This window comes from Rhodnius prolixus, unplaced genomic scaffold (assembly GCF_049639745.1).
Source record: "Rhodnius prolixus isolate KJV_2025 unplaced genomic scaffold, Rpr scaffold_10, whole genome shotgun sequence".
Lineage (NCBI taxonomy): Eukaryota > Metazoa > Arthropoda > Insecta > Hemiptera > Reduviidae > Rhodnius > Rhodnius prolixus.
In genome coordinates, this window is record NW_027411615.1 from 4,399,560 (window position 1) to 4,427,213 (window position 27,654).

At 34.0% G+C, this 27,654-nt stretch overlaps 2 protein-coding genes across 4 annotated transcripts in view; one reads left to right on the top strand and one right to left on the bottom strand.

Annotated features, from left to right (window-relative positions):
- Positions 1 to 8,487: 8,487 nt before the first annotated feature.
- Positions 8,488 to 10,717, bottom strand: Dtwd2 (DTW domain containing 2). Of its 2 annotated transcripts, none has more exons than XM_074133247.1 (4): positions 10,462 to 10,717; positions 9,947 to 10,132; positions 9,537 to 9,732; positions 8,488 to 8,879 (listed from the first exon to the last, which is right to left on the bottom strand). In XM_074133247.1, the coding sequence occupies exons 1-4, from the start codon at positions 10,545 to 10,547 to the stop codon at positions 8,598 to 8,600; spliced, it is 750 nt and encodes a 249-aa protein (XP_073989348.1). In that variant the 5' UTR covers positions 10,548 to 10,717; the 3' UTR covers positions 8,488 to 8,597. The 2 variants fall into 2 exon arrangements, with proteins under 2 accessions (XP_073989348.1, XP_073989350.1); XM_074133249.1 differs by having other exon boundaries at positions 10,466 to 10,609.
- A 15,033-nt stretch (positions 10,718 to 25,750) lies between these two features.
- Positions 25,751 to 27,654, top strand: part of LOC141456792 (furin-like protease 1) — a 749,499-nt gene continuing 747,595 nt past the window's right edge. The window contains exon 1 of one of the 2 annotated variants that reach the window (XM_074133067.1): positions 25,751 to 26,224. The gene's annotated coding sequence lies outside the window, so the exon portion shown is untranslated. The remainder of the gene's footprint in view (positions 26,225 to 27,654) is intronic. The other variant, XM_074133073.1, reaches the window with a different exon arrangement.

Genomic DNA, 27,654 nt, shown 5'->3' on the forward strand with positions numbered 1-27,654 from the left:
ATCTTTCCTGTTGCTATCATTCTATTTTCAAGCCAGGCCTGCATTGTACACGCTAGGTCGGCTTGTTTTGGAAGTAGAGCTTGTAATAGAAGAGAAAAATAGAGAAATCTTCCTTAGTTTTACTGGAATTTCCATCTTTCCTGTTGCTATCATTCCATTTTCAAGCCAGGCCTGCATTGTACACGCTAGGTCGGCTTGTTTTGGAAGTAGAGCTTGTAATAGAAGAGAAAAATAGTGAAATCTTCCTTAGTTTTACTGGAATTTCCATCTTTCCTGTTGCTATCATTCCATTTTCAAGCCAGGCCTGCATTGTACACGCTAGGTCGGCTTGTTTTGGAAGTAGAGCTTGTAATAGAAGAGAAAAATAGAGAAATCTTCCTTAGTTTTACTGGAATTTCCATCTTTCCTGTTGCTATCATTCCATTTTCAAGCCAGGCCTGCATTGTACACGCTAGGTCGGCTTGTTTTGGAAGTAGAGCTTGTAATAGAAGAGAAAAATAGTGAAATCTTCCTTAGTTTTACTGGAATTTCCATCTTTCCTGTTGCTATCATTCTATTTTCAAGCCAGGCCTGCATTGTACACGCTAGGTCGGCTTGTTTTGGAAGTAGAGCTTGTAATAGAAGAGAAAAGTAAAGAAATCTTCCTTAGTTTTACTGGAATTTCCATCTTTTTTGTTGCTATCATTCCATTTTCAAGCCAGGCCTGCATTGTACACGCTAGGTCGGATGGCATTGGAAGTAGAGGTTGTAATAGAAGAGAAAAATAGAGAAATCTTCCTTAGTTTTACTGGAATTTCCATCTTTCCTGTTGCTATCAATCTATTTTCAAGCCAGGCCTGCATTGTACACGTTTGGTCGGCTGGTATTGGAAGTAGGGGTTGTAATAGAAGAGAAAAATAGAGAAATCTTCCTTAGTTTTACTGGAATTTCCATCTTTCCTGTTGCTATCATTCTATTTTCAAGCGAGGCATGCATTGTACACGCTAGGTCGGTTTGTATTGGAAGTAGAGGTTGTAACAGAAGAGTAAAATAGAGAAATCTTCCTTAGTTTTACAGGAATTTCCATCTTTTCTGTTGCTATCATTCTATTTTCAAGCCAGGCCTGCATTGTACACGCTAGGTCGGATGGTATTGGAAGTAGGGGTTGTAATAGAAGAGAAAAATAGAGAAATCTTCCTTAGTTTTACTGGAATTTCCATCTTTCCTGTTGCTATCATTCTATTTTCAAGCCAGGCCTGCATTGTACTCGCTAGGTCGGTTTGTATTGGAAGTAGAGGTTGTAATAGAAGAGAAAAATAGAGAAATCTTCCTTAGTTTTACTGGAATTTCCATCTTTCCTGTTGCTATCATTCTATTTTCAAGCCAGGCCTGCATTGTACACGCTAGGTCGGCTTGTTTTGGAAGTAGAGCTTGTAATAGAAGAGAAAAATAGAGAAATCTTCCTTAGTTTTACTGGAATTTCCATCTTTCCTGTTGCTATCAATCTATTTTCAAGCCAGGCCTGCATTGTACACGTTTGGTCGGCTGGTATTGGAAGTAGGGGTTGTAATAGAAGAGAAAAATAGAGAAATCTTCCTTAGTTTTACTGGAATTTCCATCTTTCCTGTTGCTATCATTCTATTTTCAAGCCAGGCCTGCATTGTACACGCTAGGTCGGCTTGCTTTGGAAGTAGAGGTTGTAATAGAAGAGAAAAATAGAGAAATCTTCCTTAGTTTTACTGGGATTTCCATCTTTCCTGTTGCTATCATTCTATTTTCAAGCCAGGCCTGCATTGTACACGCTAGGTCGGCTTATTTTGGAAGTAGAGCTTGTAATAGAAGAGAAAAATAGAGAAATCTTCCTTAGTTTTACTGGAATTTCCATCTTTCCTGTTGCTATCATTCTATTTTCAAGCCAGGCCTGCATTGTACACGCTAGGTCGGATGGTATTGGAAGTAGAGGTTAAAATAGAAGAGAAAAATAGAGAAATCTTCCTTAGTTTTACTGGAATTTCCATCTTTCCTGTTGCTATCATTCTATTTTCAAGCCAGGCCTGCATTGTACACGCTAGGTCGAATGGTATTGGAAGTAGAGGTTAAAATAGAAGAGAAAAATAGAGAAATCTTCCTTAGTTTTACTGGAATTTCCATCTTTCCTGTTGCTATCATTCTATTTTCAAGCCAGGCCTGCATTGTACACGCTAGGTCGGCTTGATTTGGAAGTAGAGCTTGTAATAGAAGAGAAAAATAGTGAAATCTTCCTTAGTTTTACTGGAATTTCCATCTTTCCTGTTGCTATCATTCTATTTTCAAGCCAGGCCTGCATTGTACACGCTAGGTCGGATGGTATTGGAAGTAGAGGTTGTAATAGAAGAGAAAAATAGAGAAATCTTCCTTAGTTTTACTGGAATTTCCATCTTTCCTGTTGCTATCATTCTATTTTCAAGCCAGGCCTGCATTGTACACGCTAGGTCGGCTTGTTTTGGAAGTAGAGCTTGTAATAGAAGAGAAAAGTAGAGAAATCTTCCTTAGTTTTACTGGAATTTCCATCTTTCCTGTTGCTATCAATCTATTTTCAAGCCAGGCCTGCATTGTACACGTTTGGTCGGCTGGTATTGGAAGTAGGGGATGTAATAGAAGAGAAAAATAGAGAAATCTTCCTTAGTTTTACTGGAATTTCCATCTTTCCTGTTGCTATCATTCTATTTTCAAGCCAGGCATGCATTGTACACGCTAGGTCGGTTTGTATTGGAAGTAGAGGTTGTAACAGAAGAGAAAAATAGAGAAATCTTCCTTAGTTTTACAGGAATTTCCATCTTTCCTGTTGCTATCATTCTATTTTCAAGCCAGGCCTGCATTGTACACGCTAGGTCGGATGGTATTAGAAGTAGAGTTAGTAATAGAAGAGAAAAATAGAGAAATCTTCCTTAGGTTTACTGGAATTTCCATCTTTTCTGTTGCTATCATTCTATTTTCAAGCCAGGCCTGCATTGTACACGCTAGGTCGAATGGTATTGGAAGTAGGGGTTGTAATAGAAGAGAAAAATAGAGAAATCTTCCTTAGTTTTACTGGAATTTCCATCTTTCCTGTTGCTATCATTCTATTTTCAAGCCAGGCCTGCATTGTACTCGCTAGGTCGGTTTGTATTGGAAGTAGAGGTTGTAATAGAAGAGAAAAATAGAGAAATCTTCCTTAGTTTTACTGGAATTTCCATCTTTCCTGTTGCTATCATTCTATTTTCAAGCCAGGCCTGCATTGTACACGCTAGGTCGGTTTGTATTGGAAGTAGAGGTTGTAATAGAAGAGAAAAATACAGAAATCTTCCTTAGTTTTACTGGAGATTCCATCTTTCCTGTTGCTATCAATCTATTTTCAAGCCAGGCCTGCATTGTACACGTTTGGTCGGCTGGTATTGGAAGTAGGGGTTGTAATAGAAGAGAAAAATAGAGAAATCTTCCTTAGTTTTACTGGAATTTCCATCATTCCTGTGGCTATCATTCTATTTTCAAGCCAGGCCTGCATTGTACACGCTAGGTCGGTTTGTATTGGAAGTAGAGGTTGTAATAGAAGAGAAAAATACAGAAATCTTCCTTAGTTTTACTGGAGATTCCATCTTTCCTGTTGCTATCAATCTATTTTCAAGCCAGGCCTGCATTGTACACGTTTGGTCGGCTGGTATTGGAAGTAGGGGTTGTAATAGAAGAGAAAAATAGAGAAATCTTCCTTAGTTTTACTGGAATTTCCATCTTTCCTGTTGCTATCATTCTATTTTCAAGCCAGGCCTGCATTGTACTCGCTAGGTCGGTTTGTATTGGAAGTAGAGGTTGTAATAGAAGAGAAAAATAGAGAAATCTTCCTTAGTTTTACTGGAATTTCCATCTTTCCTGTTGCTATCATTCTATTTTCAAGCCAGGCCTGCATTGTACACGCTAGGTCGGCTTGTTTTGGAAGTAGAGCTTGTAATAGAAGAGAAAAATAGAGAAATCTTCCTTAGTTTTACTGGAATTTCCATCTTTCCTGTTGCTATCAATCTATTTTCAAGCCAGGCCTGCATTGTACACGTTTGGTCGGCTGGTATTGGAAGTAGGGGTTGTAATAGAAGAGAAAAATAGAGAAATCTTCCTTAGTTTTACTGGAATTTCCATCTTTCCTGTTGCTATCATTCTATTTTCAAGCCAGGCCTGCATTGTACACGCTAGGTCGGTTTGTATTGGAAGTAGAGCTTGTAATAGAAGAGAAAAATAGTGAAATCTTCCTTAGTTTTACTGGAATTTCCATCTTTCCTGTTGCTATCATTCTATTTTCAAGCCAGGCCGGCATTGTACACGCTAGGTCGGCTTGCTTTGGAAGTAGAGGTTGTAATAGAAGAGAAAAATAGAGAAATCTTCCTTAGTTTTACTGGAATTTCCATCTTTCCTGTTGCTATCATTCTATTTTCAAGCCAGGCCTTCATTGTACACGCTAGGTCGGATGGTATTAGAAGTAGAGTTAGTAATAGAAGAGACAAATAGAGAAATCTTCCTTAGTTTTACTGGAATTTCCATCTTTCCTGTTGCTATCATTCTATTTTCAAGCCAGGCCTTCATTGTACACGCTAGGTCGGATGGTATTAGAAGTAGAGTTAGTAATAGAAGAGACAAATAGAGAAATCTTCCTTAGTTTTACTGGAATTTCCATCTTTCCTGTTGCTATCATTCTATTTTCAAGCCAGGCCTTCATTGTACACGCTAGGTCGGATGGTATTAGAAGTAGAGTTAGTAATAAAAGAGACAAATAGAGAAATCTTCCTTAGTTTTACTGGAATTTCCATCTTTCCTGTTGCTATCATTCTATTTTCAAGCCAGGCCTTCATTGTACACGCTAGGTCGGATGGTATTAGAAGTAGAGTTAGTAATAGAAGAGACAAATAGAGAAATCTTCCTTAGGTTTACTGGAATTTCCATCTTTTCTGTTGCTATCATTCTATTTTCAAGCCAGGCCTGCATTGTACACGCTAGGTCGGATGGTATTGGATGTAGGGGTTGTAATAGAAGAGAAAAATAGAGAAATCTTCCTTAGTTTTACTGGAATTTCCATCTTTCCTGTTGCTATCATTCTATTTTCAAGCCAGGCCTGCATTGTACACGCTAGGTCGGCTTGTTTTGGAAGTAGAGCTTGTATTAGAAGAGAAAAATAGAGAAATTTTCCTTAGTTTACTGGAATTTCCATCTTTCCTGTTGCTATCATTCTATTTTCAAGCCAGGCCTGCATTGTACACGCTAGGTCGGTTTGTATTGGAAGTGGAGGTTGTAACAGCAGAGAAAAATAGAGAAATCTTCCTTAGTTTTACAGGAATTTCCATCTTTCCTGTTGCTATCATTCTATTTTCAAGCCAGGCCTGCATTGTACACGCTAGGTCGGTTTGTATTGGAAGTAGGGGTTGTAATAGAAGAGAAAAATAGAGAAATCTTCCTTAGTTTTACTGGAGATTCCATCTTTCCTGTTGCTATCAATCTATTTTCAAGCCAGGCCTGCATTGTACACGTTTGGTCGGCTGGTATTGGAAGTAGGGGTTGTAATAGAAGAGAAAAATAGAGAAATCTTCCTTAGTTTTACTGGAATTTCCATCATTCCTGTTGCTATCATTCTATTTTCAAGCCAGGCCTGCATTGTACACGCTAGGTCGGTTTGTATTGGAAGTAGAGGTTGTAACAGAAGAGAAAAATAGAGAAATCTTCCTTAGTTTTACAGGAATTTCCATCTTTCCTGTTGCTATCATTCTATTTTCAAGCCAGGCCGGCATTGTACACGCTAGGTCGGCTTGCTTTGGAAGTAGAGGTTGTAATAGAAGAGAAAAATAGAGAAATCTTCCTTAGTTTTACTGGAATTTCCATCTTTCCTGTTGCTATCATTCTATTTTCAAGCCAGGCCTTCATTGTACACGCTAGGTCGGCTTGTTTTGGAAGTAGAGCTTGTAATAGAAGAGAAAAATAGAGAAACCTTCCTTAGTTTTACTGGAATTTCCATCTTTCCTGTTGCTATCATTCTATTTTCAAGCCAGGCCTGCATTGTACACGCTAGGTCGGCTTGTTTTGGAAGTAGAGCTTGTAATAGAAGAGAAAAATAGAGAAATCTTCCTTAGTTTTACTGGAATTTCCATCTTTTCTGTTGCTATCAATCTATTTTCAAGCCAAGCCTGCATTGTACACGTTTGGTCGGCTGGTATTGGAAGTAGGGGTTGTAATAGAAGAGAAAAATAGAGAAATCTTCCTTAGTTTTACTGGAATTTCCATCTTTCCTGTTGCTATCATTCTATTTTCAAGCCAGGCCTTCATTGTACACGCTAGGTCGGATGGTATTAGAAGTAGAGTTAGTAATAGAAGAGACAAATAGAGAAATCTTCCTTAGGTTTACTGGAATTTCCATCTTTTCTGTTGCTATCATTCTATTTTCAAGCCAGGCCTGCATTGTACACGCTAGGTCGGATGGTATTGGATGTAGGGGTTGTAATAGAAGAGAAAAATAGAGAAATCTTCCTTAGTTTTACTGGAATTTCCATCTTTCCTGTTGCTATCATTCTATTTTCAAGCCAGGCCTGCATTGTACTCGCTAGGTCGGTTTGTATTGGAAGTAGAGGTTGTAATAGAAGAGAAAAATAGAGAAATCTTCCTTAGTTTTACTGGAATTTCCATCTTTCCTGTTGCTATCATTCTATTTTCAATCCAGGCCTGCATTTTACACGCTAGGTCGGCTTGTTTTGGAAGTAGAGCTTGTAATAGAAGAGAAAAATAGAGAAATTTTCCTTAGTTTACTGGAATTTCCATCTTTCCTGTTGCTATCATTCTATTTTCAAGCCAGGCCTGCATTGTACACGCTAGGTCGGTTTGTATTGGAAGTAGAGGTTGTAACAGCAGAGAAAAATAGAGAAATCTTCCTTAGTTTTACAGGAATTTCCATCTTTCCTGTTGCTATCATTCTATTTTCAAGCCAGGCCTGCATTGTACACGTTTGGTCGGCTGGTATTGGAAGTAGGGGTTGTAATAGAAGAGAAAAATAGAGAAATCTTCCTTAGTTTTACTGGAGATTCCATCTTTCCTGTTGCTATCATTCTATTTTCAAGCCAGGCCTGCATTGTACACGCTAGGTCGGCTTGTTTTGGAAGTAGAGCTTGTAATAGAAGAGAAAAATAGTGAAATCTTCCTTAGTTTTACTGGAATTTCCATCTTTCCTGTTGCTATCATTCTATTTTCAAGCCAGGCCTGCATTGTACACGCTAGGTCGGATGGTATTGGAAGTAGAGGTTGTAATAGAAGAGAAAAATAGAGAAATCTTCCTTAGTTTTACTGGAATTTCCATCTTTTCTGTTGCTATCAATCTATTTTCAAGCCAAGCCTGCATTGTACACGTTTGGTCGGCTGGTATTGGAAGTAGGGGTTGTAATAGAAGAGAAAAATAGAGAAATCTTCCTTAGTTTTACTGGAATTTCCATCTTTCCTGTTGCTATCATTCTATTTTCAAGCCAGGCATGCATTGTACACGCTAGGTCGGTTTGTATTGGAAGTAGAGGTTGTAACACAAGAGAAAAATAGAGAAATCTTCCTTAGTTTTACAGGAATTTCCATCTTTCCTGTTGCTATCATTCTATTTTCAAGCCAGGCCTTCATTGTACACGCTAGGTCGGATGGTATTAGAAGTAGAGTTAGTAATAGAAGAGACAAATAGAGAAATCTTCCTTAGGTTTACTGGAATTTCCATCTTTTCTGTTGCTATCATTCTATTTTCAAGCCAGGCCTGCATTGTACACGCTAGGTCGGATGGTATTGGAAGTAGGGGTTGTAATAGAAGAGAAAAATAGAGAAATCTTCCTTAGTTTTACTGGAATTTCCATCTTTCCTGTTGCTATCATTCTATTTTCAAGCCAGGCCTGCATTGTACTCGCTAGGTCGGTTTGTATTGGAAGTAGAGCTTGTAATAGAAGAGAAAAATAGAGAAATCTTCCTTAGTTTACTGGAATTTCCATCTTTCCTGTTGCTATCATTCTATTTTCAAGCCAGGCCTGCATTGTACACGCTAGGTCGGTTTGTATTGGAAGTAGAGGTTGTAATAGAAGAGAAAAATAGAGAAATCTTCCTTAGTTTTACTGGAATTTCCATCTTTCCTGTTGCTATCATTCTATTTTCAAGCCAGGCCTGCATTGTACACGCTAGGTCGGCTTGCTTTGGAAGTAGAGGTTGTAATAGAAGAGAAAAATAGAGAAATCTTCCTTAGTTTTACTGGAATTTCCATCTTTCCTGCAGGAATAGTAGCAAAAAATAGTTTGGACGTATTCGTAAAAAGTTGGAAGCAGAAAATAAAAAACGAGGTAACAGCGAAAACGATCGAGGAAAGGGCTCCTTTACGAGCTAGACTGGAGAAGCTTGGATTCTCCAATTCTGAAATGGACCTGTCCGCTTAATGAGTGAAAGGAGAATGCAGAAAAAGAAAAAATTATTACGTTATTAGGGTTCTTTAAACACAATTCAACAATGTCTAATTCATTAATATTATATTTATACATTATTTTACAAATTAATATTCATATAGGCACTTAAAAATTATAACGCAAAAATAATTATTAGAATCTTATTAAAATATACCATCAGAGTTCATCTAGCTCTTTTAAAAATTTATTGAGTCGTTTGCCAAGTTTTTTAGGATATGTTTTAGTTTTAAGCTTAAATTCGGTGCTGTGATGTATAACAGCACCATGGCTGATCTGATAATCACAAAGTGCTTTCAACGGACGCAACAGCTCGTCACGATAGTTGATCTCTTCTAGAATCGAAAGTGCTTCAGCGGCTGTTTCAAGCGTTGAAAGACATCCGTCTGTTGGCTGGGTGCGTATTACATATTCACTACGGGGATGATGCAGTAATTTAACCTGAAAAATAAATTGTATTTGTTTTTTACTTTATTATTTTAATTACTTTAGATTTATGGACAAGCTTTTCAACAAAAAACTTGTATTTTCTCCCCTCCGTATAATTCCTTCTTAGATCAGAATTTTCCACGATCCTCATTGCACCTGATGAGGCCTGATACTTACACGACTCTAGACACCGAAATTAATCCATCAGAAAATTCAATAACTTGATGGAATTAAGCCGTTACCTCTTACTGCTTACAGCCCTAATCTGGTATTCCCATATTATCACTCTTTTAATGGCCCATTTTATTCGATTCTACAATTTATAAGATGTCACAGCAATTACCGAAATTGCTAGTTTCTTAATCACACAAATGGTCAACATGAAATCCAACAGCTTAACGAAATATGGTTAACCATTATTGTGTATGATGAACTGTATTTCATTATTTATAATATTTGTACATCTTTAGTAAAACAACTAAATTTAATTTTAAAAGAAAAAAAAAACTTTTAGTTTTACTAGCCCATTTATTAAGAAGAATTTTTGTTCAGAGAATTTAACTGAAGTTAAACCAATTTTTCACTAAAAAAAACTGCGCGACACTCGCAATTAACTTTTGAAAGCAACTATTTCCTTAAATTAATCAAAAGTAAACTAGATTCCGTTACCTGTGTAATTTTGTGAAGGCTAGGTGCATTATTATAGATTCCTTTAGCTTGAGGCCACGTACCATCGATTAATATCAAATTATAAGGCAGAATTGTATTTGAAACTTTAGGTAAGGTAGTCAAATCAACAGATTCTTTAGATGGATATAACAGAATGGTATTTGGCATGCTTATTATTTCCATTAAGCCGGTATGCCTGAAACAACAAAGTTAAGATTTGTTAGGAATATCAAAGGACTTACTTATCACTAACACCAAACATTTAACTTAACACTAAACATTTCAACTTAAACTGCTCTTCTTGTATGAAAAAGATTTAAAAGCTTTGATTTGACCTGTCTCACAAATTGATAAATCAGAAGCTTACGATTTTTTCTTTAGATTTCAAAATATAATTCTATTATACTAACTTATATTGTGGAAACTTTTTTCCTTTGAAAATAAGGCATTTTCCTTCTGATAATCCTCTCATTAACATTGGTGCTGTCCTAAGACATCTTTTCTCTTCAGCTGGATGTTGTAAAATTATCACCCTTGATTTTGGTTTTAACGGGGGAATTGGTAAACTTTTACACCAACATACCACTTCTGGCCGTCTAAAATACAAACAATAGATCCAAATTATGAAAAGAGCATAAAGATGTGTAAAAACACATTCAGGTACAAATAACTAGTGTTTTCAATTTAATGTAAAGCTAGAGATGCTTTTAAATTGCTTTAAGACTATCTCAACACTTTGTCAAAGTACATTTGAATTCATAAATAAATGAATTGTACGAAGAAGATAAAATGAAACTCGTTTGTTAACAATGGCAAACTCAAGCTATACTGCTCAGCGCTGATAATACAAGTAACCTAAGTGAATTACATTAAATCAATTGCAGAACAAAAAAAAAAAAAAAATCAAATTTTACAGGAAATTTACCCACAGCCGTTGCATATATCCCTCATTTCTGGTGGTTCAGCTGGTAGTCCAACGAGATCATTCCACGCCTCATTTTCATCATCCATGATGAAAATTTGTCTTTAAAGTTATCACAGAAAGAAGTTGTAGAGGAAGAAAATTAAATATTGAAATCTGACATTGCACAAATTATCAGCACATTCAAGCCCGATCATTTTTTAGTTTTAATTTTTAACCGCTTAACTTGGAACTAGGCCAGTCACCATCATAACCTTTTCAGTGTAAGATATGTTAGGCTTTCCTAGCCCGGTCGCTGCTGCTACCTAGTGACGCTTTAGTCAAAGTGGAACGAGTTCCTATTTCTCCCATCCAAATTATAAAGTAAGCTACTATTTTCATTTAAACTGTATTACTTTTTAATTCATCACTTAAACAGAATAAAATGAAGGTTTTAACTAACGTTAAATGAAAACCGCCAGAAGTTGGAGAAATAACTATGCAAATGCAGAGTCAAGAGAAGACAGTAATTGATTTTGGTGAGTTTTATTTTATTTTAATCAAAAACCAAATCCAATGAACATTCTCCCAAATACAGTTTTAAAAATGAGGTAATAAATCTCTTTACAATTTATAAATATTCAGAAAAGGGAAAAGAATAAAATAACAATTCCATTATCAACAAATGATCATTTATAATAATTATTGATAAATGATAGAATGTGCTCTAAATGCTCACTATAACGTAATTAATAATGGTAATTGAATTAATTCTAGAGTACAATCTACGTTTAATCTTATTTACAAATTATTTAACTTTCCAAGTAAAATCTAGCTTCTATATCCATTCGAAAAATAGAGTTTTGGAAGTCATATTTACTAACTGTAAAGAAAATGGTATTTATAAAGGTTTTTTAAAAGTACAAGGAATACTTCGTGTTTCTGAAATTGAATAAAAGAAAATTACATCGATTTGAAACTGTGATACAACTACTATACGTTAGAATATTGGAGGATACTAAGGAATGTATTATAAAATACATTAAAAGTGATCAAGAAACTAAAAATGTATTTTATATCTATCGTGCATTTATAGTTTCATTTAATCACAAAATAAAAACTAAATAATCAATTTAATTTGTATTAAACTCCGAAATCAATAAATTTAATGTAAAATAGATGCTAAAGATTATTCATAAATTTCAAGATTATTTGGTCCAATGAAGGCACCAAAATGTCACCATAATTTTTTTTATTTTTTTGACTTTAGTCTCTAGTAAAGTGAATTCTAAAGTCCCTTACTATTTAAAATCAGAATAGAATCTCTTACTGTATAAGTGACCAATTAAACACTTAAAAATAAATAAGTAAATAAAAAATTCCATTTAATTGAGGCGCCATTAACTTCATAAGATGATTTAGGTGGCATGGGCGCCATTATTGGATTCAGTTCAATTTGTTATTCGAGCATTTGTACTACCAATTCTTTTTAAGTGATTTGACATCTTTAACTATTAATCATTGCACATAATTGTGAGTATATTTAAAATGAAATTTAATCTACCTAGATTTAGGATATCTAAAAAGAAATTTGAACTATAACTCATAAAGTATACTTTAACCAGATCTAGATCTAAAATGGTTTGCTTAGCTAGTTTTTGTAGTTCCTTAAGATAAGTTTCAGTAACTTTCTGAGTTAAATAAAGAATTTAGATTTTCAAAATAAGTATTTCTTAGTCCAGAAGATTTACTTCAATTTTATTTGATTGGAATTCATGAGATTCCATTCAGCTCAAAAGCTTTCAATAGTTTAACACACAAGATTCAAATTTCATATATTTAAAGCAGTGTTATTTCTGTAGAAATTGTTGATTTGAATAGAACGTGTTTTCTTTTCTGCCTAAAGTCTTACATTAATTTAACTAGATTTTGAAAAGGTACTTTTAAAATAAATATATTTAAATATTAAATATATGGGTTACAATAACATGTAATAGATAGCGCCAAAGTCATTTACATCGTTTTAAATTTTGATTTATTGTTCTTGTTTTAGTTAATAAAGTTTTTGTAAATGTGTTCAACTTCTATTTTTCATTCTACACCAGTTGCTCTCATATTTTACAATAAATAACCAACTTAAGTTTGTTAATTAACTTTCTACCCATGTTAAAATAAAGTTTTACTTAATCTTTCAGTCTTTTGAAGGTATGTAGTTTGAAACAACTCATTTTATATGTACTTTTTATTTTTTGAATATGATTTGGTCTTATTATTTTTTCAAGCAAATTAAGCTATATTTAAGCAAACGTTTCGATTTAGAACTTGGCTAAAGTTGCCTTTAGACTACCTTGCTTCTGCTCGTGAAATTTATATTGATTGGAGTCTCATCAGTTTACCTTGGATCTTTCTTCTAAAGGAAAAACTAAGTGCATTCCCACTACTAAATTTTGGATATTTGTGATTAATGAAGAAATCCTAGATTTTTTTTTAATAATCATCATTTAATATTATTAACAAATCTTTACTTTATGTAGAACTTACAATAACTTGTTCTGCTTATATTTGCAGGTTAATGTGGGAGTGTTAAAATTACGGGAGTGATTGCTACGGTAGTGTCTTCTATCCTTTATTAAATGAGAAAAGTTTTCTTTTAAACTGTGCGTAAACAAAAAATGACTCGGGTTTTCCAAATTCCGTCAGTGGAATATTACGTTAATATTTTCTTTACGAAAGATCATTTTTAAAGCTGTGCCCAGTGTCCTGTGAAAGGAAGACCTCGATGGACGACCAACCCCTACAGCCAACAGGTAGGCAATTACAAATTTGTGTGTAACGAATTTTAAAATATTTATGTGTAATGTATTTTGCAAGTGGAGTGTCGCATGCTTAAACTCTGCTTGCAAAGTATGCATGCTTTATATCAACTTTGCACTTAATTTGCTATTTTCTTTCTTTAAAATTTCACTCCAAAACATCCAGCCATTTAATGTATCTCCTACGCTATCCCTGTATTTCTATAGTTGCATAAGAAAAATAATGACTAAAATTATTCTGCAATAATTAAAAAATCGTAATAATATCAACATTTCTCAAACAATGCAATTCTATTCCTACATCTGGGTAGTATCTCCTCAATATTTGTAGTCACATCTTGAATAGTGAATTTTCATTCTTATCAAGTAATTATTCTAAACAATGCAATTCTATTCCTACATCTGGGTAGTATCTCCTTCTCAATATTTGTAGTCACATCTTGAATAGTGAATTTTCATTCTTATCAAGGCATTTCTTATCAAGTAATTATTCTAAACAATGCAATTCTATTCCTACATCTGGGTAGCTTCTTCTCAATATTTGTTGTCACATTTATAACAGTGTATTTTTATTCTTATCAGGGCATTTCTTATCAAGTAATTATTCTAAACAATGCAATTCTATTCCTACATCTGGGTAGCTTCTTCTCAATATTTGTTGTCACATTTATAACAGTGTATTTTTATTCTTATCAGGGCATTTTTTGTCAAGTAATTATTCGAAACAATACATTTCTAATCTTACATTTAGGTAGCTTCTTCTCAATATTTGTTGTCACATTTATAACAGTGTATTTTTATTCTTATCAGGGCATTTTTTGTCAAGTAATTACTCTAAACAATGCAATTCTATTCCTACATCTGGGTAGCTTCTTCTCAATATTTGTAGTCACATTTTTAACACGATTATTTGAATCTGAAAACTTCTTAATGAGTAATTCTAATTCTCAACATTGTATTTCCATTCCTACATCGGGATTTTTTGAAATGATTATAATTATGTTTCTTTTTCAATGGTTTTTTATTGCTACATCTGTTATCTTCTTACGAAAAAAATTTTCAAATACGATATTTTCAATGCTTTATGCCTACTTTCAGGCAAATACTACCACATTTCTGAAACAATGTAATTTTTGTTCTATAAGTAATTATATTTACATTTCTCAAACACTTGATTTCAGCGCTATTTCTAGGAGCCACTTTTCAAATAATTATTGTAATATTTCTTAAACTTTGCATACCCTAAATCTGGTTACCATGCATTTTTAAACTCAATTCTTAAACATTAGCAATTTAACAATTCTTAGCACATTGATTGATGTATTGGGGACCTTCTTACAAGTGATTAATTACTTTTCTAAAACTCTGAATTTGCAAATGCTTTATTTTGGTACCTCCTTAAATATTATTGTAACCATTCTTATTGAATTCTTATTTTATTCTTTAAAATTACATAATTATTTTCTAGAAGAATGATCCAATTAGAAGTTATTGTAATTATTTATAAATAAATGTGGGAAGGAAGCTTCTTTTAATTTATAAAGTTGTATGCAAAGAAAATGTCAAAAAAAATTAATAAATACATACGTTCAGTCAAGGCGTGGCCCTTTTGGTTGAAAATCTTCATTGAAAGGGCGATTTTTTAATTAAAAAAAAAAAAAAAAATTAGGCCTGTTTAGTTGTATGGCATTTATTCCACTTAATGAAGTATTAACTGAGCAAAGTTGTACGAGGGTCGTTTGAAAAGTCCGTGCAAAAATAAAAACTACTTAATTTTTTGGGGTAAACCCTTTTTATTTTTCAACATAGTCTCCTTTTAGGCTTATACACTTCGTCCAACGCTGCTCTAGTTTGTTGATCCCTTCCGAATAATAGGATTTGTCCAAGTCTGAAAAATAGCCATTCGTTTCTGCAATCATCTCCTCGTTTGAATAAAATCTTCATATTGGGGAACAAATAGTAGTTCGAGGGAGCAAAGTCTGGTGAATAGGGGGGATGTGAAACGACTTGGCACCCTATTTCCATTAATTTTGCGACCACAACTGCTGAGGTGTGAGCTGGTGCGTTGTCGTGATGGAAAAGGACTTTTTTGTGGGCCAATCGTGGGCGTTATTCTTGCAGCTCGGTTTTCAAACGGTCCAATAACGATGAATAATATGCACCTGTAATAGTTTTACCCTTTTCCAGATAGTCGATGAGGATTATTCCTTGCGAATCCCAAAAGACAGTCGCCATAATCTTTCCGGCCGAAGGAACGGTCTTCGCCTTTTTTTGGCGCAGATTCCCCCTTGGTAACCCATTATTTAGATTGTTCTTTGGTCTCAGGAGTGTAGTGATGTATCCATGTTTCATCCACAGTGACGAAACGACGCTTAAAATCTTGCGGATTCTTCTGGAACAGCTGCAAACCGTCCTTGCAACACTTCACACGATTTCGTTTTTGGTCAAGCGTGAGCAATCGCGGCACCCATCTTGCGGATAGCTTTGTCATGTCCAAATGTTGATGCAAAATATTATGTACCCGTTCATTCGAGATGCCCACAGCACTAGCAATCTCACGCACCTTCACTCTTCTGTCATCCATCACCATATCATGGATTTTATCAATGATTTCTGGAGTAGTAACCTCAACAGGGCGTCCAGAACGTTCAGCGTCACTTGTGCCCATATGGCCACTCCGAAAATTTTGAAACCACTTATAAACTGTTCTAATCGAAGGTGCAGAGTCACCATAATGTTTATCAAGCTTCTCTTTAGTCTCCTGAGGCGTTTTGCCTTTCATAAAGTAGTGTTTAATCAACACACGAAATTCTTTTTCGTCCATTTTTTGAAAATCACTCGACTTCCTCGATTCAAACGAATGCCAAACACAAAGAAATAGACCGATCTGGCTGAAACTTGGTGTGTGTTCTTCCAAGAGATGCTACTAACTAAACATAACTTCGATACGCGCCAGTGGTGCTATCTCTCTGACCTTGCACGGACTTTTCAAACGACCCTCGTATTATGAAACTGGTTTCGATTCCCAGGTCTAGGCCTTGGATTTTATTTAATGGTTAATATGAGAAATTTATAGTAAAGTTCGTTTGCTAGTCGCCTCCGTCCACGACACCTAATTGGGTAGCTGGGAGTAAAGCCCGTCTGAAAAAAATGATAGGTATTATTTATTTATTCTGGGCACCTGTTGTAACGAATAGAATTTCAATTTCAATTTTCAACAATTTTATAGTTTATTTTTAAATTTTACAATTTTTTAATTCCAAAGTTAGAATGCATTAAGACTAGAGAACCAATCTAAATTAATTAATTTTTACTTTTAACAATTAAAACTATAAGAAATGAAAATGAAATCTGTTATCATTGGAGTTATTTATTTAGTGAGTAAAATTCGATTGAATTCATTAATTGATTTAAACTTTAATTTTCAATTAATTTTAATTTTAATTAACAGTTTCCAAGGTATATTGCGTCTTAGATGATTTTTGTTCATGTTCGGTTCATACTCTGGCCAAAAATTGTGAAAGTTTTTTGGTTCTATAATTTAAAGTACTGAATGTTAGGTACTGAATATAAGGTACTGAATGTAAGGTAAATAATTTAAAAGTACTGAATGTAAGGTATATAATTTTTACAAAGTTCAAAGATTAGTAGAAGGGCGGTTTTTATTGGCATAGATCAGCGTTTCCCAACCTTTCTTTTGTCTCGCGTACCACTTGGTAGTACATCATGCTAAATTGTACCACTTCGTAAAAATTAGTGTATTTCGTGAAATTTGTTATTCCGAGTGTCACTTTATCATCTTTATTTGTATAGAGATACAGTGTATCTGTTACAAAGGAGTTCAAGTTCATGTTCACTTTATAAACTTTGTAAAGTGTAAGATCTTAGTTTTAAAACTTTTTTAAATAATTAAAAATTACGTACATATTCTTCTCTTCAAGATTATTAATTAATTTACAAAGTTTTTCTTTAAGGATTATTATATTTGTGCCCAAATCTTCTAAATTAATTTCTTTTAAGCATTCCAACTACCTGTAAGTACCAATTAAATTTAATGTTGCTTGGATAGAGCTTACTCATTATTATAAAGTCTCTTTAAGCAGATCTTTACATAGTTATCATTTAAGTTCTGTCACATGATAGTACTGATGTAGCTTTTCCTAAATTTTCTTTATAGAAGGAGGTTTGAAATTCAATTATTATTTGTGTTTTCGGGTTTTGGGAAATACTCCATGAAAGACAATTTTAATCCTGTTAAATGTGCTATCGTATATTTTTTCGTATATCTTGAGACAGACCAACCTTATTACTGTACTTATCAACTTTACAGTATAATATTATTAATTAAAATAATTTTTATCTATTATAGGAAAAAAACGTTTCTATGATATTTCTATGCTTTATTTTTTGTTTTAATTGTTTATGTCCTCCATTACTGATTATTTTTCGAATACCACCAACCAGCAACTCGCGTACCACAGGTTGGGAAACGCTGGCATAGATGAATTCTCTAGTGAATTACGGTGAATTTTTTTTGTAAAAGATGAATTTAAATTTCACCTTAAAGAGTAGGTAATGTTTTGACTTGATTTGCCAAATTTAATCATAAAGGCGCTAATAATCCTGGCAGTTAATGCGCCGAAAATAATTTTTTTCAAAAACAAAGGTTGTGATTTCGTGAAGTTGTTTTATCCTAATTTCTTGTTTTTGGTTTTTTAATAAGTAGTTAACACTTTAAATTTAAATCTCCTAATTTACAAAATAACTTGAGAAATTCAGAAAACGGGATATCAAGAAGGAGATGTCGCCTTCGCTACTCTGCTGTTCAATGGATTATATCATTGCCCACCCTAATAATGCTGACTAATCTCAATGACTCGAGAACAATATGATTGACATTGTTCGAACAATACATTCTGTTCTGCTGAACTGTTTTCGTCCTTGGCATTCACCTGTTCTATACGCTCGTTTAGTCATTGATTTTTCTTGAACTTTGTTTCCATTCTTTATTTGTGCAGAATGCGTTTATTTACTTTTTTATTTTTATTATGACTATGATGATAATGTTTTTTTATATTTAGTCAACTAGAATGTTTCAGGCTGATCAATTCTGCCATCTTATCTTTCCCCTACTTTATTATATTTTATTATTTTATTATTACCCGCTGTAATTATTTATTATTAGACAGTATCCTCATCTGCTCAACTTGTTTTATGATCAAGGCATAAAAAGTGGGTTCTTTTAAAGTTGCACAAATTTAATTTGGTCCTAAGAAAGTTTCTGGTTTTCTTTTTGGTTAAGTAACAATTTAGTTTTTAGTATTTGCATTCGTTCAGCTGAAATTGCATTAAATATATTTTTAACTTGTGTAATCCTAATTCTTGTGCATCCTTAGTGCAAGTTAGGACCGAGCAAATATTATACATTTTTCTCCTTACAAAAAATATTTTAATTGACTTTTCCCATTTTAGGTTTGTTTGTTCATTCAACCTGATTCTGATTTACTAATGTTTGGGTTCCTTTGAGGAAGGACTGTCCACTAATGATTATAAAGGTCATGCTATTTATCTAAATGAGTTTCCTTTTGAATATTTAATCAACTATTAGCCAGAGAATGAAAATATATAGATATATATTCTTGCATAAATTATTTTTTTTAATTACATAGAAGATTAATTACATTTTTTCTCTTAAGACCCATATTTTTCTCATTTTATAAGTGATAAATATTAATTTCTCTTACATTATTAGAAAGAAGAGGTAGTTGAGATCATGCAATTTCTTTTAGTTTTTTTATTTTTTTTGTATTTTACTGGAAATATTAATTTGTAGCTCTCTGATTGGAAAAGTGGTTTTTCTTTTTTACAAAGTCATTCTGTGTGTGTGTGTGTGAAAATTTTTTTTTCTGTTTTTCCGACTAAGTTTTGTCGAAGAATTCATGGAGAATTCCAATATCGGTGGAAATCAGGATAAAATTTTCCAATTTTTTTTTTACTTGAATATATTTTCCTATCTCGAAAAACAACTTATTTTATGTATTTCCTTATTTATTTTTTTTAAAACTTTATTTTCAAAAGTACTATTTAGGTTGACATATTTTTCACTTTAAATTCCACTTCCTCTCCGCCGCATCACTCTTCCTCCGATCTTCTATGACTCAGTTCCAATTCCTCCTGCCAATGTTGTCCGTTATCTTGGGCTTTATTTAGACAAAAGACTGACTTGGAACCCGCACACACTGCTTAGACGAACTGAAGTTAACAGGCGTTATCGACTACTTAAAAGACAACTAGACCAACGTTCAAAACTTTCACTTAATAACAAACGACTGATTTACAATTCCATACTAAAACCCGCCTGGACGTACGGTATTGAATTGTGGGGTTCAACGAAACGCTCCAATCTTCAACGAATTCAATCTCTTCAGTCTAAAATTCTCCGCACTATCGTTAACGCTCCATTTTACGTTTCAAATCTAACCATCCACACAGACCTGGAAATTCCGTTTGTTGGTCAGGTTGCACGAACTCGCTACAAAAGTTTTCATCAGAACTTGCTCTCTCATTCCAATCCTCTTAACCGCCACTTATCATCTCATCACCATCCAGATCATCCTCCCAGACGACTAAAACGCCAGTGGCCTCGCGATTTTCTCTCTTCTGACTAGAGTAGCTAATCCTAGAGATGACTTAGGGAGTGTTATCACGGGGTTACTTCTCCCCTCAATTAATGAGTTTGTAGTGGTATCAGCTGTTGTCACTGTTACTAACAGCTGTATCTAGCGCTGGTCTAACTTAACAAATAAATTAAAAAAAAAAAAAAAAAAATCCACTTTATAAATCTATTTATTTAAATTGCTTCTTTTTTGGTGATTTGTTTGAAATACGACTCCTACAATTCTCCTTAGACTTGATCCCCCTGATTATCAATTCTCTAGAGCCTTAACACTTCTATTCAAAAAAAATAAAATATATAGATTATAGAGTGTATTCTATTCTTAGAAAATGATCTCATTCTATATCAGCAATCTGCATTTACTTTTTTAAAAGGATAATTTTAACTTTATTTTTCCTGACTAGTTTGTCTGCCTTTCACTTTGCCTGAAAATCTTTGGAAAATAGAGCCTAAATTAAGGGAAATGTTGTTAGTAAAAAAGTGGAAATGTTTGTTAAACTAACTTTTGTATCTGTTGAAAATATATGACTCCATTTTAATCCCTACTAGTTGTAATGGACTTCTCTTTTAATTAGATTCAAATAGACGGACTTTTACTTTAATTAGATTCCTACTTTAATAATAGTTTGTTAAAGTCATACTATTAATACCCTTTTAACAATATAAATATAATATAAATAATTATCATTAATAATAATTATAATAATCGCATGCTAGCTGGCAGAAAAATAAAATAAAACAAAATAAATGATCTAAAATTAATAATAAAGAACTAGCTGACGTTCATAGTCATACTTTCAGTTTGAAAAGATAAATGTTTTGAACACTCTCATGACATTCTCTTTCTCTTTCTCCTTGGTATCCTTTCTCTTATTTAACCCGGAACCTCTCTGTGTGAGGAAGGATATGTAACAATTTCTCATATCCTGTTTGACTGCTTAGCAATGGGCAAGGGTATGATATTTAGCATTTTGCATCCAAAGCTGACGGCCCTTAAAAATTTTCTCTGGAGGGTTTTTTACAGCTCACTGTCCAGGCGATGGACAGTGTTGTCTGTAAAGAGAGAACACTGTCCAGAGAGAGGCTGAGAAAGGCTCTACTCGCCAATGATCTCATATTTTTACTTCTTTTTTTAAATTAAAAAAAAAAATTTCTTACCGGATTTAAATTAATAAGATTACATTCTTGTAAAATTAAAATTGAATTGTATAAAAGCAAAGTGACTCAGTTTTACTCAACTAGAACCAATTTAAGGTATATATATCCACTCCTACCGTGTTGATCGATTTCGCTCCACTCTGTCCCATAACCTGCCAACTGGACCATCCACATCGTCCATCCATCTTACTTTTAGGGCTGTCACTTCCTCTTCTTTGATATATTGGACACCAATCTGTAATTTGTTTTGCCTCATTCTATTTGGCTCCATTCTACGCAAGATGTCCAACACTCTCATTTTAGCTGGAGTTCAATGTTTTTAACATCCTTCACTCCTGTTCTTACTCTTATCTTATTTTATCTTGCTTGTTTCCAGTCTGGTGGTTATTTTCTTCAATATTGGCCAAGTTAGTGCATCCTCTATTAAAATCTTAGGCGATAGTATGGCTGGACATAAATTTTAATTACCAAAACTTTTTCTAATTTAGAAGAGTTTTTCTTATAATTTCACCTTGTTTTCTTCTTTAAGTGAAATAACTTGTCCGAGGGAAATTGTTTATGACACTTTTCCGTCTATTATTGTTTTTCTTTTTTTTGTTGTTGTTGTCGTTGATTACAATTTCCTCGGCATGTACTATACTACTTCCTTTCTAGTAACATTGAATTTCAGTACAGTCCGTCTGTAAGTCTGAGCACCAAAATTGCGATATCATCAGGGGCGTGTCTTCCCTTTTTAGCTTCAAAGCCTGCACAAAATATTTCTCTTTTTTGCTGAAAAATATTTGTTTTATTAGTCTTTTTTACCTGCCTACATATCAACATACAGTTGCAGCTTTGATGAAATATACGTTTTAGATTACGTCCTCTTGGAATAAACGAAAAATCTTAACGTTCAAGAAATTAACCAAAAGCTGGCACTTTTCGCAGCCTACTGCACTTGCGCAGTTGTTCACCCCCCCCCATTTTTTTTAGTGCTTTAGGGTCCGAACGCTAGTAAAAATAACGCTTAAGAATCAAATTGAAATATTTAATCTAAATCTCCCTTCAAAAATGATTGACGAGAAACGGAACACTGAACAAATTTCTCAGACTTGCGGCCGACTTTCCTCGACGTCCTAAAATTGGTCTCACTTCTCAGACTGTATCCATAATCCCTGGTACACTCCTTTATCTAAAACCCAATCTGCTGCAACTCCTTTCCGCTCTAGATTGTCAATCCTAACTCTGCCGTGACGTAACTCCTACGATCCTTCCATTCCTTGCTGTAAGAAGTAAACATGTCCATCCCTAAGTTTCTTCTCCAGCTGCAGGTATTTCTCCCTGTAAATGCTATTCTTGTCCCATCCTAAGCGATCCTTAAACTAAGAATTGAAGGTTGTAAATTAAATTACGTGGGTATTTCATTATTTTTGTAAGTAATAAACATATTTTGGCCAGAAAACTATTAAATTTTATTTGGATTTTTCTGATTAATTAGAATATAACTGGGCGTTCCTTTCCAATTAGACATCACCTAGTTTTTTCTCTGATCTATTTTTCATTGTCATGGTACGAAGTAAGTCCGATATTTGGAGAAGTTCCTATAGAAAAGTTTCGACTGTAAAGTAAAGTAATCGCCTATTTTTTCAAGCGGCGCTTAACGTCCAACTACCTGTGATACCAATTAGGTGTCATGGACGGAGGCGACTAACAAACATACTTTACTGTAAATTTCTTTTATTAACCATTAAATAAAATCCAAGGCCTAGAGACAGGGGAATCGAACCCAGTACCACAATACATATTAGCTTCGCAGGTCTCGCCTCTAACCGCTCGCCTACCGTGGCGCCTAAAAGTTTCGACTGTCGTAAATTTGCAAATTTACTGCCACCTACAGCCTACCCAGATAAAATTGACACGCTAAGTTATTCCTTAGTATCATTCACATTTTACGCCAAAATCGTCGCTAAAAAAAAAAAATCTGTGAAAACCTGGTAATTATGCCTGAAAAAAATATGGAGTTTGAAAAACAAATTTCTAGAATGGAGGAGTTTTAAAAATAAATAAGCCATTTATTGAGCTTTACAAAAATTTAAAGTTTTTAACAAATAATACAGCTTTAATTTATTAGCTCAAATCAGCCGGTAAGACTGAGGCCTCTTCTTAATGAAGGTTAACGGATACACCTCTTGCAAACTAAACATATTAACATATCGTACATTAACAAACAACAATATAACGCAATACAAAACTTAATATATTGATGTTACACTCATTTTAAATAATATATACGAGCATTATATATTGTTATTACAATTATTAACTGATTATTACCTAGATACTATTAGTTAATTTTTCTTATTGTTCAAGAGGTTACTCTAAGAGTTGTCATTTCTATCAATTACTAAGTTCTTCCACTCTTGTCTATTCCTAGCACATCTCATCCAATTTGCTGAGCCACACATCATCTTAAATTCTGAGTCCCATCGAAGTTTTAGTCTACCCACTTTCCTTAATCTGTCTCTTGGATACCAGCTGATTATTTCTATGGACCATCTTGCATCTTCTCTTCTGCTAATGTGGCCTGCCCAATTTGATTTCAGTTTCCATACCGTTTCACCAATATCTGAAATGCCTGATTGTGCTCTTATCCAGCTGTTCCTCTTTTTATCTTTCAAGGAAATATTCAGCACTATTTCCTCTCCATTTTTTTACGGCGACCCTTAATTTTTCTACAATTTCTTTTCTTTTTTTGTTTTCCAAGTTTCACAACCGTAAGTTATGGACGGGAAAAACACACTTCATGAGTACTTTTCATTTTACGAGGGTCGTTTGAAAAGTCCGTGCAAAGTCAGAGAGATAGCACTACTGGCGCGTATCGAGGTTATGTTTAGTTAGTAGCATCTCTTGGAAGAACACACACCAAGTTTCAGCCAGATCGGTCTATTTCTTTGTGTTTGGCATTCGTTTGAATCGAGGAAGTCGAGTGATTTTCAAAAAATGGACGAAAAAGAATTTCGTGTGTTGATTAAACACTACTTTATGAAAGGCAAAACGCCTCAGGAGACTAAAGAGAAGCTTGATAAACATTATGGTGACTCTGCAACTTCGATTAGAACAGTTTATAAGTGGTTTCAAAATTTTCGGACGCTGAACGTTCTGGACGCCCTGTTGAGCTTACTACTCCAGAAATCATTGATAAAATCCATGATATGGTGATGGATGACAGAAGAGTGAAGGTGCGTGAGATTGCTAGTGCTGTGGGCATCTCGAATGAACGGGTACATAATATTTTGCATCAACATTTGGACATGACAAAGCTATCCGCAAGATGGGTGCCGCGATTGCTCACGCTTGACCAAAAACGAAATCGTGTGAAGTGTTGCAAGGACGGTTTGCAGCTGTTCCAGAAGAATCCGCAGGACTTTAAGCGTCGTTTCGTCACTGTGTATGAAACATGGATACATCACTACACTCCTGAGACCAAAGAACAATCTAAACAATGGGTTACCAAGGGGGAATCTGCGCCAAAAAAGGCGAAGACCGTTCCTTCGGCCGGAAAGATTATGGCGACTGTTTTTTGGGATTCGCAAGGAATAATCCTCATCGACTATCTGGAAAAGGGTAAAACTATTACAGGTGTATATTATTCATCGTTATTGGACCGTTTGAAAACCGAGCTGCAAGAAAAACGCCCACGATTAGCCCACAAAAAAGTCCTTTTCCATCACGACAACGCACCAGCTCACACCTCAGCAGTTGTGGTCGCAAAATTAATGGAAATAGGGTTCCAACTCGTTTCACATCCCCCCTATACGCCAGACTTGGCTCCCTCGGACTACTATTTGTTCTCCAATATGAAGAAATGGCTGGCGGGAAAAAGATTTTATTCAAACGAGGAGGTGATTGCAGAAACGAATGGCTATTTTTCAGACTTGGACAAATCCTATTATTCGGAAGGGATCAACAAACTAGAGCAGCGTTGGACGAAGTGTATAAGCCTAAAAGGAGACTATGTTGAAAATAAAAAAGGTTTACCCCAAAAAATTAAGTAGTTTTTATTTTTGCACGGACTTTTCAAACGACCCTCGTATTTCAATTGGGATATTTTTGCTTTTGGAGGATCTCAAAATCATTTTTAAAAAAGGAACTTAAAAACAAAATAAAAAATCAAAGTTTTGAAGAAGAACTTGCAACTTTTAGCGAGAGATTTTTATTTATTCATTATTATAAATATTAATTGACACTTAGCGGTCAGCTGTCGGAGAGAATTGGATCATTTGTAGTGTTGGACTTAAAGGGAAGAAGATGATTCTCTTTTTGTATTTTCTCCTGGATGTTTCTATAAAGAAAGACGTGGCCGAAGAAACAAGAGTGAAGCGTGTGCGACCCCCATTGGCGAGCTATAAGGAGTACCAAAGCTGTACACCGCCTTGGATGAGAGTTTAGACTGGCTTGGTTGTATAGCAGCCCGAAGATAGAAAGAGAAAGGTGGAAAAGAGAGAGGGTAAGGAGTGACTGAGAAAGAAAGTAATAAAGGGAGAGAAAATGCTGCAGAATAACAAGAGACAGAGCTTGAGTTGTCTGGCGAGCCAGCGGAGAGAGTGAGAGAGAAGTGTATTCTCGCTTTCGCGTCTCCCACTCTTACTACGCTAGAAACATGGTGGGGATTCTGAGCTTCAATCTGGCACCAGCCTCAGTTGACGCCGGACACTGCACGAGTACGGGTGTGAATTTAAATATTTTTTTTTTTGGTTCACCTTTTTTTTGGGGGAATTTTTTTGGGGACGGTCCAAAAATATAAAAAAAATAAAACTATCACCGCGTATTGTAGTTTTTTTCTTTTTCTTTTTTTTTTGTAATAAGTTTGTTTTTAATTTTTCAGTTTTGAAATTTGTTTTTCCGTGTGAAAAACTGTTTTATAAAAGTTGTTTAGTTTTTTGACCTTGCCTAAGCGTTGCAAAATTTTTCCATACGCTTTAGTTCGGCATTTTTTTTTTTTTTAAAAAAATTTAGTTTCCTTTAAAAAATAATCTATAAAAAATCCTGAAGTTTCTGTTTTTATGTGCTTAAAATTAATAAACAGTTTCATAAAATATCCATGTACCGGATAGTACGACTATCTATTCGCAATCCGTCCTCAAGGCGAACTATCGCATCGGTAAGTACTTTAAAACTATAAAAAAAATACATTTCGCTTTTTTTTTTCTTTTTTAACAGTAAATGTAGTGTCTCCTGCCAGCTAGGTTATTTTGACCTTAGACCATCCACACATTATTACCTGCCTTTAATATAACCCTATTGCGAACGAAGTATTTACTAGTTCATTATTTATTTATTTTTTTTTTGTTATTGTAACCTTCCTATTGTTTTCTGCTATGCCTCTATTGTAGAAATTTCTATAAAATAAATAAAACAAAAGAAATACAACAATTTTTTCTTGAATTTCTTAAACTTTATTACAAAAGACTTGATATAAAATTAAAATTTCGTTAACTAAAGTTTATTTTTTTGGTAATTTTCTGTTTTTAAATTTTAATACATTTTTGGGATAATAATTTTATTGTTTTCTGTAAAAGTTCTATTTTAGTAAATATCTTCTGAACCTTATAATAATCTATTGTAATTGGTCAATATTTATTATTTATATTTTTTTCCCCCATTTTAAAGAGTAAATTCTAATATTTTTTAACTAATTCATAAATAATTTTAAAAATGTGTAAAGTTACTTTTTTTTTGCTCATTAGTAATTAATCTAATCCGGTTTCTTAAAAACTATTTTTCTTCAAGGTTAAAACCTTAACTGATTGTGTTTTTGTTTAAATAAAGAACCTGTAGATTACCTTCCTCCTGAGTTAAGTTTTTTTTTTTTTAACCGGCTTTTAACCGCCAGTAGTACCATCTCTACTTCTAGGAGGGACTTTTAAAAATAAATTGTGCTTTTTTTTTCTTTTTTATTCTATTTACAGCCTAATCTAAAAATAAATTTCCACGCTGTATTCTATCTGAGATTTGTCTTTGATTTTTTGTTTTGTTTTTGCGATTATAATTATAAAAATACGGTGACACTTAAATGCTTTTCTCTAAAGTAAATTTCAATAAAATTTAAAATTTATACTAAAAACATATTTGACTTAATTATACAGGGTGATCCATTTAAAACGCACCAATCGCTAATAACTTTTTAGGGAAGCGGAATTTCGAAGTAAACTATATGTTTTTTTTTGGTTTAGTTTTCAAATTTTCCACCCCCGATGCTGAATCTTCATTTTTGGCGGAGTTTATTTGCGAAGCAAAGAACAAAAATGATAATAATTGATGATTTTAAAACATGTAGTGTAATGTTTATGGTTGTGGATGAATCAGGATAAATTTGTTTTATCATCAAATAAAAGCAATCATCACTTCATTTTATTGTACCCTGTATGCAAGACTTCTTGACCTACTATGATTACGGTAAGAATCTCTTGCCAGGGATGGGCGGGTGTTGGTTTAGTGGTCAATAGCGTGGCTTTGTAAGTGGGAGATCCCCAGTTCGAATCCCGTGTATGCAGTCATTCTTATTACTTAGTAAATCATAATACTTTGTTT